General features: G+C 46.6%; 1 protein-coding gene across 5 annotated transcripts in view; it reads left to right on the top strand.

Annotated features, from left to right (window-relative positions):
* The window catches only part of LOC137429737 (protein Wnt-5b-like), a 67,132-nt gene that overhangs the window by 10,952 nt on the left and 38,680 nt on the right, over positions 1–17,500 (top strand). For all 5 annotated transcript variants that reach the window (XM_068119940.2, XM_068119941.2, XM_068119942.2 and 2 more), the window contains 2 exons: positions 13,831–14,078; positions 16,815–17,107. In XM_068119940.2, coding sequence (XP_067976041.1) covers positions 13,831–14,078; positions 16,815–17,107 — 541 coding nt within the window. The remainder of the gene's footprint in view (positions 1–13,830; positions 14,079–16,814; positions 17,108–17,500) is intronic.

The raw sequence follows: 17,500 nt of genomic DNA on the forward strand, positions 1-17,500 counted from the left end.
CAGTGTGGATGACGTTTATGTTTTCTAACGTACAGTCATTGTTCTGAGAAGACCTCTAGCGATCTTTGCGTCAATAACGTGTGTAGGACCCACGTGATCGGATCACTGACTCAACCCTACGTCTCATAGACCCTGTAAGCCGTCGTATGCGTTGCTGTGGCAGGTTGTTCCATTCCCGATGTAATGCACGTTCCAATTCATCCAGATTGGCTATTGGAGGGACCATCTTCGCAATTTGTCGTCCCAACATGTCCCAAACGTGCTCGAGGGGGTTCGGTCAGGACTGTACGCAGGCCAGGGGATGGTTGTCACAGCACCTTGCTCCAGCAAGGCTCGGACGCGTCTCGCACGGTGAGGCCTGGCGTTGTCATCCATGAAGATGGGTCTGCTGGCGAGGGTGTGGTCATCGAAGTGCGGGATTACGGTGGTATTCAGGATTTCCTCGGCATATCGCTCTCCGTTGAGGTTACCTCGCACAGTTATCAGGTCCAATTTACAGTCATGGGAGAAGCATCCCCAGACCATAATCGAGCCACCACCAAAGGGTACCGTTGGTTGAATGTTTTTAGGTGCATACGCGGTGTTTTTGTGGCGCCACACCCGAACACGCCCATCTGTCACGTACAGCAAGAACCGGCTTTCATCCGACCAATGAACTCGCCTCCAAGACCGGATGTTCCATCCACGTCGCGCTAGGCACCATGCCAAACGCTCCCTCTGATGTCGTTCGAGTAGCCTTGGACGCTTGATCACTCGTCTTGACCTTAAACCGGCCGATTTCAGGCGGTTCCTCACGGTACGGTGACATAGCCTTCTGTTGGGCAGCCAGTTGTCCTTCAGGAAATGGCTCGAGGCGAAGGGATATCGTCGCACCAGTCTCAAAAGCGCTCTATCTTGGCGGACTGTTGTCACGCGAGGTCTTCCAGACCTTCCAGACCAGAATATATGCCAATGTATACATATACACAAATAATATATATTAGGGGGTGCTTAACTTAATTCTTTGTGTAGGGGTGCTTAACTTAATTCTTTGTGTATATGAAGAGAGAGCGAGAGAGTGATGGAGTTATGAAGAGAGAGAGAGCGTGATGGAGATATGAAGAGAAAGAGAGCATGATGGAGATATCAAGAGAGAGAGAGAGAGTGATGGAGATATGAAGAGAGAGAGAGAGAGAGCGTGATGGAGATATGAAGAGAAAGAGAGCATGATGGAGATATCAAGAGAGAGAGAGTGATGGAGATATGAAGAGAGATAGAGAGCCTGATGGGGATATGGAGAGAGAGAGAGAGAGAGGGAGAGAGAGAGAGATAGAGATAGAGAGAGAGCCTGATGGAGATATGAAGAGAGAGAGAGAGAGAGAGAGAGAGAGCCTGATGGAGATATGAAGAGAGAGAGAGAGAGCCTGATGGAGATATGAAGAGTGAGAGTGAAAGTGATGGAGATATGAAGAGAGAGAAAGAGAGAGAGAGCCTGATGGAGATATGAAGAAAGAGAGAGAGCGTGATGGAGTTATGAAGAGAGAGAGAGCGTGATGGAGATATGAAGAGAGAGAGAGAGAGTGATGGAGTTATGAAGAGAGAGAGAGCGTGATGGAGATATGAAGAGAAAGAGAGCATGATGGAGATATCAAGAGAGAGAGAGTGATGGAGATATGAAGAGAGATAGAGAGCCTGTTGGGGATATGGAGAGAGAGAGAGAGAGAGAGAGAGAGAGAGAGAGAGAGAGAGAGAGAGAGAGAGAGAGAGATATATATATATATATATATATATATATGGAGTTATGAAGAGAGAGAGAGAGAGCCTGATGTAGATATGAAGAGAGAGAGAGCCTGATGTAGATATGAAGAGAGAGAGAGAGCCTGATGTAGATATGAAGAGAGAGAGAGAGCCTGATGTAGATATGAAGAGAGAGATCTGGGGTGTGTGTGTGTGACGCCTAATGCCTAATGTAGATATGTGTGTGACGCCTGCAAAGCCTAATGTAGATATGGAGAGAGAGAGAGAGCCTGGTGTAGATATGAAGAGAGAGAGCCTGATGTAGATATGAAGAGAGAGAGAGAGTGATGGAGATATAAAGAGAGAGAGAGAGAGAGAGCCTGATGGGAATATGAAGGGAGAGAGAGTGTGATGGGAATATGAAGGGAGAGTGAGAGTGATGGGGATATGAAGGGAGAGTGAGAGTGATGGAGATATGAAGAGAGAGAGAGAGAGAGCCTGATGGGGATATGAAGAGAGAGAGAGGGCGTGATGGAGATATTGTTACGTGCTCCTCCCCGACCCCTTGGTCACGGTGTACCTCCGAGCCCCGAGAGAAGTCACGGCAGAAAAATATGTTATTCTGTATGTCAAAGATCAATGGAGAAGCCACCCCAATTGTTACTCATAAACAAATATTGCATTAAGATCACACAAGAATAACAGTACAACAATAATAGTAACCAAAAGTACAATCAATATGTCCTATGATGGTACCATCAGTTTTGTAATATATAACTCACTGTGCTCCAAGTGAGTGAAACAAGAACATCCCCAATGTCTCTTTCCCGGTTTCAGGCCAAAGTTGTTTCGCTCCAGCGATCACCAGAACGATGTCCAATCGAGACCAGAATCCCGTTTGGATGGCAAGAACAGTCCCGCTGCCAAAGCGGGGCAAAGGCGCTCTCAAGGCGACTGGGAAATCCAAAGGCGCCCTCCAGGCGACTGAGAGATCACACCCTCGGGCATGGACGTTCCATAGCTCACAGTCAGCGACACGTAGACTTTCCACTCAAATGCCACGTCACACACACACACCCCAGATCGACGTCTGAATGCGGTGAAAATGGTCGAAACGAGACGAAACCGTGAGCGAAGCGCAAGTCCTGCGCGAGTCAAAATGGCCGACGGCCCAGTCTCGTGGTGCAACGGCACGACAATGATGATGATGATTCTCTTCAGAATCCACCGCAAAACCTGACACTAAAGTTGATCTGTCACAGTGATAACAACTCTGTCGCAGGAATCCCTGTCCCGGGAAGCCAAAAGTTCACTTGTGACTCTTGCTCGCCAAAGTTCGCTCCAGACCGCAAGTAGCTCGGCTCCTTCTTGTCCGACTCCACTCGCTCCGCCTTCTTTTCCTCTTCTTCCTCTTCGTCGTCCGGTTCCCGATCCGGTTTCCTGTTTCTTTTTAACACTAACTTTTCACCTTTTGAAAACAGTTCACACACAATAAACCTTTTGAAAACAATAATAGTACATGGAACCAAAAATGTTTCAAGTGGATGAAAACCACAACATCGAAAGTGACGAATCCTAACACTCCCCCCCCATCAAGAAAGAAAGTTTGAACATTGTGAAAACTTTCTTTGCAGGCAAAAAGTCTTTTAACAAACAAAAGTAAAACTCACACCCAAATCATCAATTCCCGTGAGCAACGATAATTAATATTTCCCAAAATAAAGCAACAAAACCTCCAAACAACCTCCAGAAATTTCCACAAAGTTAGTTCAATCTGGACAAAGCATCAGCAACGACATTGTCCCTGCCCTTTACATGCTCAATTTTCAAGTTGAACTCCTGCAAAGCCAAATTCCATCTCATCAACCTCTGGTTTTTATTTTTCATTTCTTGAATGAAGGTTAAGGGTTGTGATCAAAAATCCAAAGCAAAGCAAATCTATAGCACTTTTTGAAGGAGGCTGAGCTGGGAGCCATGTTTCATGATGGTTGCGTGGTGAGGCCTGGAAGTATTCACGACATGGACGCCTTTAGGAATGTGGAGTTCATGCTTAATCCGTGTCGGAATCTTGGCTCGGCTGCTCCTGAGCTCTCAGTGTTTCCAACTCTTCTCTTGATCATAAAAATCATAACCACAGTTGTGGAGTCGGGTGCTGTAGTCACGTGAGTAGTGGCCTCCTTCTCGGCCACGACCCTGATAATCATCCCTTCGGGAGCTGCCGTAACCCTGGGAGCCTCCATAGTAATCTCGACTGCGGCCACCACCAAAACTACTACTCCCACCCCGGGAGCCATAGCCACCCCTGAAACTACCTCCACGTTTTCCTCCTCTGTAGCTCCCTCGACGCCCATGGCCTGCCTTCTCTACTGTTATGGTCCGACCATCCAAATCCTTGCCATTCAAATCCTTTTCTGCATCTTTGGCGTCCTTTGTGTTTTCAAACGTGACAAAGCCAAACCCTCTCGACTTTTGCGTCTCCCTGTCTTTTATCAACAGCACTTCCAAGAGTGGTCCATATTTTCCGAAGACAGAGTCCAGAACATCTTTCCTTGTGTTGAAGTTCAGTCCACCTACAAAGAGCTTGTCAACATTGCCTCCATTCATGACTCGTGTGCGCTGACACTTAGTTTCAGGGTACTTGACAAGACATGCCTGTGCAAAGCGTGATGTTAGTACCTTCGTCTTCTCTTCAGAGCGCTCCCTACCCATAGCACGAGTCGCGGCACAGGATGGAAAGATACCCGGAATCTCCTGCTCTAAATGTGCGATGTAATTTTCCATACGAGGCTTTTCAACAAACATCGGATTACCAGAAACTCGACCACCGGCCAAATCATTCCCGATAACAAAAGAGTTTCTCTCTGCAGGAAGAGTGGCTTGTAAACCTACGGTGACCGGTCCTGACACCAAATCAGACTTTAAATGGATGACATGAAGTGGAGCTTTAACATAGCCACCAACCCCCTGTAAAAGAACACTAACACCAGTTGCCGTCTTCTCTGACAATGGCAAAATGCCCTCAAGCATCAAAGATTGATGTGCTCCTGTGTCCCTCAATACCCTAACAGGTCTCTGGTTAGTCAAGTCTCCATCCAGTGACACAAACCCCTCTGAAATAAAAGGTTTGTAACCCTCTTGAACAAGGTCGTTCTGTGATGCCGTAACTTTGGCATGGGAACCTTCACAAGGCACTGTCCTCCAAGGACGATTTCTCGCATTTGCCAATGCATTCGGAGTTGTACTAGTCTGACTCCGCTCCTGATTTTTCCTTTTCAGGGCATAACATTGGGACATCAAATGTCCAGGTTTCTTGCAAAAAGCGCAAGTAGGCCTGGAGGAAAAACTCGACGTCTGCCTCGGGCCCCCCGGAAGATAAGTCTGTCCTGGAACTGTAGTCTTCTGATCCCTAAAAGTCGCGGTATCAGATTTGTCCTCATAGTCATCTCTAGGCTGCCCCCATGAATATTCGTTCTCTGCACCGGATGTACCATAACCCCCCTGGCTAACTCTAGGCGGGAAGTTAGGTTTGTGGAACCCCATCCTGTGTGTCAAGGCATAGTCATCTGCCACAGTTGCTGCCTCATACAACCCTGGTACCTTCTTTTCCTCCAGATGTACTTTAATGTCCGCATGGACACACTGTTTGAATTCCTCCACCAAGATCAATTGTCGCAACAGTTTGAAGTCTTTCCCAATCCCTTTCGAATCACACCACCGATCAAACATGGTTTCCTTCATTCTGGCAAACTCCACATGGGTCTCACTCTCCCTCTTCCTGGCATTCCGGAATTTTTGCCGGTAAGCTTCAGGGACCAATTCATCGGCCTTGAGAATGGTTTTCTTCACCATCTCATAATCTGCACATTGGTCAATCGGTAAAGCCGAATAGACATCTTGAGCTTTACCCACCAGAACACTTTGCACTAACATAGTCCAGGACCCCACAGGCCATTTTAGCATTTGACCCACTTTCTCAAAGTGTAAAAAAAACTTGGCTACCTCCTTTTCATTGAAGGGTGGAACCAGCCTCACATGCCTACTAACATCCCAGGTGTTCTGACTAGTTGTCGAACTAGCCGGCATGGAAACGACTTCTCTCCGTTCTCCCATTAATTCCAGCTCCTTGAGTTTAACTTCCTTCTGATACTCCATGTCACATTCCTTTAACTCCCTTTCGGCTCTCCTTTCCTCGGCTCTTTCCTTTTCTCTTCTTTCTTCGAGTTCTCTTTCAGTTCTCCTTTCCTCTGTTCTTCTCTCCTCGAGTTCTCGTTCCTGTTCTACTCTTTTTCCTCGAGTTCTCTTTCAGCTCTCCTTTCCTCTGCTCTTCTCTCCTCGACTTTCCATTCCAACTCTTTTAACCTTTCCTGGCTCTGCAGTTGCATCTCCATTTTCCGGAGCTCCACATTTTCTTTTGCCTCGGGTAACCAATTCAAGGCTACCTCTGTCTATGTTCCCTGTCCCAGCAGAGATTCTACCACCAATGTCTGCATCTCTGCTTTCTTCATGTGAGCTCGGACCTCCAAGTTACAATGTTTGGCCAATATCAAGCGTTCCGATCTTTTTAACGCTAGGAACTGTGCCTCATTAGGAGACGCCGCAAACTTTTCTGCGTCAAACACCATGGTGACTATCAGTTAACACCTATTAACCTTCACACAAAAAAATTTCAAATTTTTTTTTTTGAAAAATTTGGGAATGTTAGAAAAATTCCAATTTTGGGAATGTTAGGGAATTCAATCCCGGAAGAGCCCCAAATTTCTGTTACGTGCTCCTCCCCGACCCCCTGGTCACGGTGTACCTCCGAGTCCCGAGAGGGATCACGGCAGAAAAATGTGTTATTCTGTATGTCAAAGATCAATGGAGAAGCCACCCCAATTGTTACTCACAAACAAATATTGTATTAAGATCACACAAGAATAACAGGACAACAATAATAGTAACCAAAAGTACAATCAATATGTCCTATGATGGTACCATCAGTTTTGTAATATATAACTCACTGTGCTCCAAGTGAGTGAAGCAAGACCATCCCCAATGTCTCTTATTCCCGGCTTCAAGCCAAAGTTGATTCGCTCCAGTGATCGCCACAACGATGTCCAATCGAGGCCAGAATCCCGTTCGAATGGCAAAAACAGTCCCGCTGCCAAAGCGGGGCAAAGACGCCCTCAAGGTGACTGGGAAATCCAAAGGCGCCCTCCAGGTGACTGAGAGATCACACCCTCGGGTATGGACGTTCCACAGCTCACAGTCGGCGAAACGCAGACTTTCCACTCAAAAGCCACGTCACACACACACCCCAGATCGACGTCTGAATGCGGTGAAAATGGTCGAAACGAGACGAAACCGTGAGCGAAGCGCAAGTCCTGCGCGAGTCAAAATGGCCGACGGCCCGGTCTCGTGGTGCAACGGCACGACGATGATGACGATGATTCTCTTCAGAATCCACTGCAAAACCTGATACGCAGGTTGATCTGTCACAGCGATAACAACTCTGTCGCAGGAATCTCTTTCTCGGGAAGCCAAAAGTTCACTCGTGACTCTTGCTCGCCAATGTTCGCTCCAGACCGCAAGTAGCTCGGCTCCTTCTTGTCCGACTCCACTCGCTCCGCCTTCTTTTCCTCTTCTTCCTCTTCGTCGTCCGGTTCCCGATCCGGTTTCCTGTTTCTTTTTAACGCTAACTTTTCACCTTTTGAAAACAGTTCATACACAATAAACCTTTTGAAAACAATAAATAGTACATGGAACCAAAAATGTTTCAAGTGGATGAAAGCCACAACAACGGAATTGACGAATCCGTAACACAATGTTATGCCCTGAAAAGGAAAAACCAGGAGCGGAGTCAGACTAGTACAACTCCGAATGCATTGGCAAATGTGAGAATTCGTCCTTGGAGGACAGTGCCTTTTGAAGGTTCCCATGCCAAAGTTACGGCATCACAGAACGACCTTGTTAAAGAGGGTTACAAACCTTTTATTTCAAAGGGGTTTGTGTCACTGGATGGAGATTTAACGAACCAGAGACCGGTTAGGGTATTGGGGGACACGGGAGCACATCAATCTTTGATGCTTGAGAGCATTTTGCCATTGTCAGAGAAGACGGCAACTGGTGTTAGTGTTCTTTTACAGGGAGTTGGTGGCTATGTTAAAGCTCCACTTCATGTCATCCATTTGAAGTCTGATTTGGTGTCAGGACCGGTCACCGTTGGTTTACAAGCCACTCTTCCTGTAGAGGGAATCTCTTTTATTATCGGGAATGATTTGGCCGGTGGTTGATGTTCTGGTAATCCAATGTTGGTTGAAAAGCCCAGTATGGAAAATAACACCGCACAGTTGGAGCAGGAGAATCCGGGTATCTTTCCATCTTGTGCAGTCCTCGGATCTTGAAACTTGAAACTTGGGATCGATCCTAGGATCCTGGGTTCGAATCCCGGTCGATCGCTGAATTAACGCCAGGGGGGTTGACTCAGCCTGCCATCCTTCCGAGGTCGGCAAATTGAGTACCAGTTCACTGGTAATTCCCTGTGTGTCGCAAGAGGCGACCAACAAGGTTGGTGGCAGGAAGGGAATCCGGCCATAAAACATTGCTTCAAAAAGGGGACCACGGTGCCCGAAAAAGGCCAACCCCTGCTCTGTGGGGAAAAATGGCCTCTAAAAGGTGTTTTTTTTTTTCTTCCTATCTTCTGCAGTGACTCGTACTATGGGTAGGAAGCGCTCTGAAGAGAAGAGGAAGGCACGGACGTCACGCTTTGCACAGGCACTTCTTGTTGAGTGCCCTGAAACTAAGCGTCAGCACACACAAGTCAGGGATGGAGGCAATGTTGGCAAGCTCTTTGTAGGTGGACTGAACTTCGACACAAGGGAAGATGTTCTGGACTCTGTCTTCGGCAAATATGAACCACTCTTGGAAGTGCTGCTGATAAAAGACAGGGAGACGCAAAGGTCGAGAAGGTTTGGCTTTGTCACGTTTGAAAACACAAAGAACGCCAAAGATGCTGAAAAGGATTTGGATGGTCCGACCATAACAGTAGAGAAGGCAGGCCATGGGCGTCGAGGGGGCTACAGAGGAGCAAAACGTGGAGGTAGTTTCAGGGGTGGCTATGGCTCCCTGGGTGGGAGTAGTGGTTTTGGTGGCGGCCGCAGTCGAGATTACTATGGAGGCTCCCAGAGTTACGGCAGCTCCCGAAGGGATGATTATAGCAGGGTAGTGGCCGAGAAGGAGACCGCTATTCACGTGACTACAGCGACAAGCGCTCCAACCATGATTCTTATGAAAGTTAGGAAGAGTTTGAAGCACTGAATGCTGCGGAGTAGCTGAGTCAAGATTTCTACCTGTGAACTCAACATTCCGAAATGCGTCCACACAGCGAATACTTCCAGGCCTCACCAACTACCATGAAACATGGCTCCCATCTCAGCCTCTTTAAAAAAAGTGCTATAGATTTGCTTTGCTTTGGATTTTTTTATCACAGCCCTTAACCTTCATTCAAAAAAATGAAAAATAAAAACCAGAGGTTGATGAGATGGAGTTTGGCTTTGCAGGAGTTCAACTTGGAGGTTGAGCATGTAAAGGGCAGGGACAATGTCGTTGCTGATGCTTTGTCCAGAGTGAACTAACTTTGGAAATTTCTGTAGGTTGTTTGGAAGTTTTGTTGCTTTATTTTGGGGAACATTAATTATTGTTGCTCACGTGAATTGATCATTTGGGTGTGAGTTTTACTGTTGTTTGTTAAAAGAGTTTTTGCCTGCAAAGAAAGTTTTCACAATGTTCAAACTTTCTTTCTTGATGTGGGGGGAGTGTTAGGATTCGTCACTTCCATTGTTGTGGTTTTCATCCACTGTAAACATTTTTGATTCCATGCACTATTATTGTTTTCAAAAGGTTTATTGTTTATGAACTGTTTTCAAAAGGTGAAAAAGTTAGAGTTAAAAGAAACCGGAAACCGGATCGGGAACCGGACGACGAAGAAGAAGAAGAGAGAAAGAAGGCGGAGGAGTGAGTCGGGGAAGAAGCATAGGTTTTTGCGGTCTGGAGCGAACATTGGCGAATGACAGTCACGAGTGAACGCTGGGTTTCCCAGGAAAGGGAATCCTGCGACAGAGTTGTTATCGCTGTGACAGATCAACCTCCGTGTCAGGTTTTGCGATTGATTCCGAAGAGAATCATCGAAGGGCCGTTTCGTATTGAGAACGGGCTGTCGGCCATTTTGACTCGCTTGCTTTGACTCGCGCGTTTCTTTGCTTCGCTTCAGCCTTTGCGCGTCGCGCAAGGTTTTTCTTTGCTTCGCTTCAGTCGTTCTCACCGCATCCAGACATTTATCTGGTGTGTGTGCAACGCGGATTTTGAAGGCAAATCTGAGGTTCGCCGACTGTGAGCCGTGAAATGACCATACCCGAGGGTGTGAGTTCCCAGTCGCCTGGAGGGCGCCTTTGGATTTCCCAGTCGCCTTGAGGGCGCCTTTGAGCAGCTTTGGTCACGTGACTGTCACTGTCATCCGAACGGGATTCTGGTCTCGATTGGACATTGTTCTGACGATCGCTGGAGCGGATCGACTTTGGCTTGAAGCCGGGATCAACTTTTGTTTGAAGCAGGGAAAGAGACATTGGGAATGTTCTTGGTTCACTCACTTGGAGCACAGTGAGTTATATGTTACGAAACTGATGGTACCATCATAGGATATATATTGATTGTACTTTTGATTACTATTATTGTTGTACTGTTATTCTTGTGTGATCTTAATACAATATTTGTTTGTTGGTAACTATTGCTGTGGCTTCACCAGTGATCTTTGACATACAGAATAACACATTTTTCTGCCGTGACTCCTCTCAGGGCTCGGAGGTACACCTTGACCAGGGGGTTGGGGAGGAGCACGTAACAATATGAAGAGAGAGAGAGCCTGATGGAGATATGAAGAGAGAGAGAGAGAGAGAGAGAGAGAGAGCCTGATTGAGATATGAAGAGAGAGAGAGTGATGGAGATATGAAGGGAGAGAGAGCGAGATGGAGATATGAAGAGAGAGAGAGAGCCTGATGGGAATATGAAGAGAGAGAGAGTGAGAGTGAGAGTGATGGGAATGGGAATATGAAGGGAGAGTGAGAGTGATGGAGATATGAAGGGAGATGGAGATGGAGATATGAAGGGAGATGGAGATATGAAGGGAGATGGAGATATGAAGGGAGATGGAGATGGAGATATGAAGGGAGATGGAGATGGAGATATGAAGGGAGATGGAGATGGAGATATGAAGGGAGATGGAGATATGAAGGGAGATGGAGATATGAAGGGAGATGGAGATATGAAGGGAGATGGAGATATGAAGGGAGATGGAGATGGAGATGGAGATTTGAAGGGAGATGGAGATGGAGATATGAAGGGAGATGGAGATTTGAAGGGAGATGGAGATATGAAGGGAGATGGAGATATGAAGGGAGATGGAGATATGAAGGGAGATGGAGATTTGAAGGGAGATGGAGATGGAGATATGAAGGGAGATGGAGATTTGAAGGGAGATGGAGATATGAAGGGAGATGGAGATATGAAGGGAGATGGAGATATGAAGGGAGATGGAGATATGAAGGGAGATGGAGATATGAAGGAAGATGGAGATATGAAGGGAGATGGAGATTTGAAGGAAGATGGAGATTTGAAGGGAGATGGAGATTTGAAGGGAGATGGAGATTTGAAGGGAGATGGAGATATGAAGGGAGATGGAGATGGAGATGGAGATTTGAAGGGAGATGGAGATTTGAAGGGAGATGGAGATATGAAGGGAGATGGAGATGGAGATGGAGATTTGAAGGGAGATGGAGATGGAGATATGAATGGAGATGGAGATAGAGATATGAAGGGAGATGGAGATGGAGATATGAAGGGAGATGGAGATGGAGATGGAGATATGAATGGAGATGGAGATGGAGATATGAAGAGAGAGAGAGAGTGCGATAGAGAGAGAGAGAGACAGACAGACACAGAGAGAGAGAGAGAGAGAGAGAGAGAGAGACAGAGAGAGCGAGAGAGAGACAGAGAGAGCGAGAGAGACAGAGAGCGAAAGAGACAGAGAGAGAGACAGAGAGACAGAGAGAGAGAGCGAGAGAGACAGAGAGAGTGAGAGAGACAGAGAGAGCGAGAGAGACAGAGAGAGCGAGAGAGAGCGAGAGAGACAGAGAGAGCGAGAGAGCGAGAGAGACAGAGAGAGCGAGAGAGACAGAGAGAGAGAGAGAGCGAGAGAGATAGAGGGAGCGAGAGAGACAGAGAGAGCGAGAGAGACAGAGAGAGAGACAGAGAGAGCGAGAGAGACAGGCAGAGAGAGCGAGAGAGACAGGCAGAGAGAGCGAGAGAGACAGGCAGAGAGAGCGAGAGAGACAGGCAGAGAGAGCGAGAGAGACAGGCAGAGAGAGCGAGAGAGACAGGCAGAGAGAGCGAGAGAGACAGGCAGAGAGAGCGAGAGAGACAGGCAGAGAGAGCGAGAGAGACAGGCAGAGAGACCGACAGAGAGAGCGAGCGAGAGAGAGCGAGAGAGACCGACAGAGAGAGCGAGCGAGAGAGACCGACAGAGAGAGCGAGAGAGAGAGCGAGAGAGACCGACAGAGAGAGCGAGAGAGACCGACAGAGAGAGCGAGAGAGACCGACAGAGAGAGCGAGAGAGACCGACAGAGAGAGCGAGAGAGACCGACAGAGAGAGCGAGAGAGACCGACAGAGAGAGCGAGAGAGACCGACAGAGAAAGCGAGAGAGACCGACAGAGAGAGCGACAGAGAGAGAGAGCGAGAGAGACCGACAGAGAGAGCGAGAGAGACCGACAGAGAGAGCGAGAGAGACCGACAGAGAGAGCGAGAGAGACCGACAGAGAGAGCGACAGAGAGAGAGAGCGAGAGAGACCGACAGAGAGAGCGAGAGAGACCGACAGAGAGAGCGAGAGAGACCGACAGAGAGAGCGAGAGAGACCGACAGAGAGAGCGAGAGAGATCGACAGAGAGAGACAGAGAGAGCGAGAGAGACAGAGAGAGAGAGCGAGCGAGAGAGACCGAGAGAGAGAGACCGAGAGAGAGAGAGAGAGAGAGAGAGAGATATGAAGAGAGAGACAGAGAGATGGAGACATGAAGGGAGAGAGAGATGGAGATATGAGAGAGAGAGAGAGATGGAGACATGAAGGGAGAGAGAGATGGAGATGAGAGAGAGAGAGAGAGAGAGAGAGAGAGATATCGAGGGAGGGAGTGAGAGAGATGGTTGTGTAGATGCCTTGCAGGGTCCATGAGGTTCTAAAGAAATCCATAATGATATCGTGAGAGCTGGTTGTAACCTAATGGTTCATAGTTCAACTGTCGGTGACGATCCTGGGATGAGCATTGTTTGAGACGCTGCCGTTTACAACAAATAAGCAATTTGTACAGGTGCTGCATAATAATACTCGTGGAATATCCACACTGTAGTAAAAACCTCCTGAAATGTTTGTGGTGGGAAATGTTGTTTATGAGAGATACATATAACGTGACGCTCGGTTTCGTTTTTGCTTAAGGTGATGATAACCTGTTGTTTCCATAGCAGTGACCTGATTGTGACGTTTGTAGTAGCGATAACCTATTATTTGTGACACCTGTTATTTGTGACAATTTCTCGGTTGGCCTGCATGTGCGGTGCCATCTAAAGCCCTGGCTCAAGGTGTGTGTAACCCAGGTTCAAATGCCACGTACAATGTGTTTGTCCGTCGTCTACTCATGTCCTCGTAATTCGGTTAAAGCACATTGATGTCTCATAATGTCTCCACGACATGTGGATTGTGTACGTGCTCCCCCATGAGTCTTAGATCAATGTATAAACAAATCAATCAAACGAGTCGTAATGATTAATCGATTGTTTGTGACATTCATGGTGGTGCTGACCTGCTGTTTGTGACGTTCATCATCATGGTGAGAATTGTATGTCTGTGAGCGATGGGGAGTCAGTCACAGCTCTTTTCACCATTGGAAGAGTACAATGAGGAGGATTCTGTAAGTTGTGACGTCATCGCGTGTAAACTTATGGTCGCTGATCGGTATCTCTCTGAGAGGAGGGGAAGGAGGGGACATTTTGACAATGGAGTTGATGAATTTGTTCATCACTTGGTCATGACCCGTAGGTCGCTGGCGTTGAATCCAGTGCAAAGACCCGAGGTGTACATCATCGGAGCGCAGCCACTGTGCAATCAACTTTCAGGCCTGTCCCAGGGCCAACGCAAACTCTGCCACCTGTACCAAGACCATATGCTGTACATCAGTCACGGCGCCAAGACGGGCCTATCGGAGTGCCAGTTCCAGTTTCGTGCTCGGCGTTGGAACTGCTCCACGGTTGACAACACCAGTGTGTTTGGGCGTCTCATACAGATCGGTGAGTGAGAACACCATGGTGGATAGGGAGGGGTGGAGGGAGGGGGCGAGGGGGGGGGGGGGAGAGCGAAGGACACAGATTGGTTTTCTCTGTTGAAAGACAATTTCCCCAAAAAACGATTATGCTCAAAGAACTTTGAGATTAATTGACTGTTTGAGATACTTCTCGGGTCATGACACATGAATTGTTGCACCTTCTTGTATGTTAAAAGTAAATAAGAAGAACCACCTTTAGAGGCCATTTTCCCCGCATAGCAGGGATTGGCCTTTTTCGGGCACCATGGTCCCCTTTTTGAAGCAATGTTTTATGGCCGGATGCCCTTCCTGCCGCCAACCCTGTTAGTCGCCTCTTACGACACAAGGGAATTACCAATGAACAGGTACTCAATTTGCCGACCTCGGAAGGATGACAGGCTGAGTCAACCCCTCTAGTGTTAATTCAATGATCGACCGGGATTCGAACCCAGGATCCCAAGCCGCACCATAACCGCTCAGCCGCACCCTAACTGCTCAGCCGCACCCTAACTGCTCAGCCGCACCCTAACTGCTCAGCCGCACCCTAACCACTCAGCCGCACCCTTACCGCCCAGCCGCACCCTAACCGCTCAGCCGCACCCTAACCGCTCAGCCGCACCCTAACCGCTCAGCCGCACCCTAACCGCTCAGCCACTCCCCAACCGCTCAGCCGCACCCTAACCGCTCAGCCGCACCCTAACCGCTCAGCTGCACACTAACCGCTCAGCTGCACACTAACCTCTCAGCCGCACCCTAACCGCTCAGCCGCACCCTAACCGCTCAGCCGCACCCTAACCGCTCAGCCACTCCCTAACCGCTCAGCCACTCCCTAACCGCTCAGCCGCACCCTAACCGCTCAGCCGCACCCTAACCGCCCAGCCGCAGACTAACCTCTCAGCTGCACCCTAACTGCTCAGCCATACCCTAACCCCTCAGCTGCACCCTAACCCCTCAGCTGCACCCTAACCTCTCAGCTGCACCCTAACCTCTCAGCTGCACCCCAAACCTCTCAGCTGCACCCTAACCTCTCAGCTGCACCCTAACCTCTCAGCTGCACCCTAACCTCTCAGCTGCACCCTAACTGCTCAGCCATACCCTAACCGCTCAGCCATACCCTAACCACTCAGCTGCACCCTAACCTCTCAGCTGCACCCTAACCTCTCAGCTGCACCCTAACCTCTCAGCTGCACCCTAACCTCTCAGCCTCAGCCTAACTAATGGCTTATGTTAAAAGTAAATAAAATTAGGTATTTTATTTCTCGGGTTGTGAAGGGTTGTTAGTTAGTGTCTCGTCTGTTAAATGTATTCCTCCTCCCCCCTCCCCCATGCTCTTATCTTCCTAAAAAACCCCTTCCCACCTTTTCTTCTTCCCCCTAGATTCACACCTCCCTCCTTTTAGCCTTTACCTCTACCCCGTCCCCACAACCGACAAGTTACCTTGTAGAGAATGAGCTTCAGGGCTGTGGATATGGCCATTATCTGGCGCAAGGATACCTGCCATTACCTGGCGCAGGGGTACCCACCATTACCTGGCGCAGGGGTACCCGGCGCTGCCCAGTGCTGTTGTAATCCTGTTGGCATTTTGAAGAAATCAAATTTTGTTTTTATCTCTATTTTTGTGGGGGTTTAAAACACTTCCCTACACCCACTAGGGAATGGGGGTTGGTGATAATTTAATCTTACCTTTCACACAGCTACAAAGACACTATAGAGCGATTAAAAAATAAAAATTCAAAAAAAGCAAACATTTTATCACTTTTTTATGTGACAACTTTATTTATTTGCTTAAAGCATTCACTGATGAACCTCTAAAAGTTTGATTAAGATCAGTTTTCACATCTCTGATAAAAATGGTGACGGACAGACAGAGACGTCTCTCTTATAGTATAGATTTGCAAAGCATAATACTTAGAATATCATCATTATAGAAATATTAATCATATTATGTTGACTGTAATATTCCAAGAATAATCCGTATCATTAATGACAGGATTCAAAGAAATAAACAATAATCACAATAATAATATGCATCAAACATTGATGATAAATATTTTAAATGTTGTTGCTGAGCAACGATTTAATTTAAAAACAATACAAATGTAAAATTAAATAATTTATATTGTGTTTATAATACTCATCTTGATGTCACAAATAATTTTATTACAATATATTATATATCTACTAAACTTGTACAGTGTAATAAAACACTCAAGTGATAATCATGAACTGCCACTGTAAAATAATTGATTGAATAAAATAATTAATATTAAATATTTTATTGAATATTGAATAAAATATTGAATAAAATATTTAATATAAAATAATAAATAAAATAAATATTTATTATTAATGTTTAATATAAAATATTTTTAATATATAATATTTTATAATAAATATTTAATAAATTAATAATAAATATATAATAAGAAATATTTAATATATAATATTTTATAATAAATATTTAAATATTAATAATATATTAAATATTTATATAATATATTAAATATTTTATATTAAATATTAATAATATATTAATATTTTATATTAAATAATAATATAAATATTTATTATTAATAAAAATATTGAATAAAATAAAAATCTTAATTCAATAATGAATCATGAACTGCCACAAGTGATAATCATGTTAAATAGTGTCGTGACCCACCTGGTTTTAATAAGTCATGTACCCTGTTGCCCGATTCCTGACTCACCTTTCCCGTAGCGAGCCGAGAGACCGCCTTCACGTACGCGGTCTCGAGCGCAGGAGTGGCGCACGCCATCAGCCGTGCGTGCCGCGAGGGAGAACTGGCCACGTGCGGCTGCAGTCGAGCGGCTCGACCCCGGGACCTGCACCGGGACTGGCTGTGGGGAGGCTGTGGAGACAACACGGAATACGGATACCGCTTCGCACGCGAATTTGTGGATGCGCGTGAGCGCGAGCGGAGCCCGACACGCGGCTCCCCGGAGCACGCGCGGACGCTCATGAACCTGCACAACAACGAAGCGGGACGCAGGGTACGTTGGCTGAACTCTTGTACGACCATTGATTTCCTACTGTGATCTATCCTCATGGTGATCCTCATGAGGGTTTTCCACTGCTCACAACATGATGTGTGATCTACTTATTGCTCAAAATAACTATTTCAACTATTGCTGTCTGCATCATGCACGACATGTCCAAACAAATCCCTAAGCTTCCCAGCTAAAGCAAAGTTGAAAGATGGCATAAACGTCCACCAGGATTGATCCAATATCAAATTTTGAGGTAATGGTTTTTCCCATTTTGACCCCTGTGACCCCAAGTCTCCACCCTCCAGGGGCATGAATTGGGGTAAAATCCAAAAATCTTTACATATTTCATGTGTCCTCCAATTCTGATTGCATATACAAAGTTTCATTTCCAAAAAA

This window comes from Myxine glutinosa, chromosome 6 (assembly GCF_964187855.1).
Source record: "Myxine glutinosa chromosome 6, kmMyxGlut1.1, whole genome shotgun sequence".
Taxonomy (NCBI): domain Eukaryota; kingdom Metazoa; phylum Chordata; class Myxini; order Myxiniformes; family Myxinidae; genus Myxine; species Myxine glutinosa.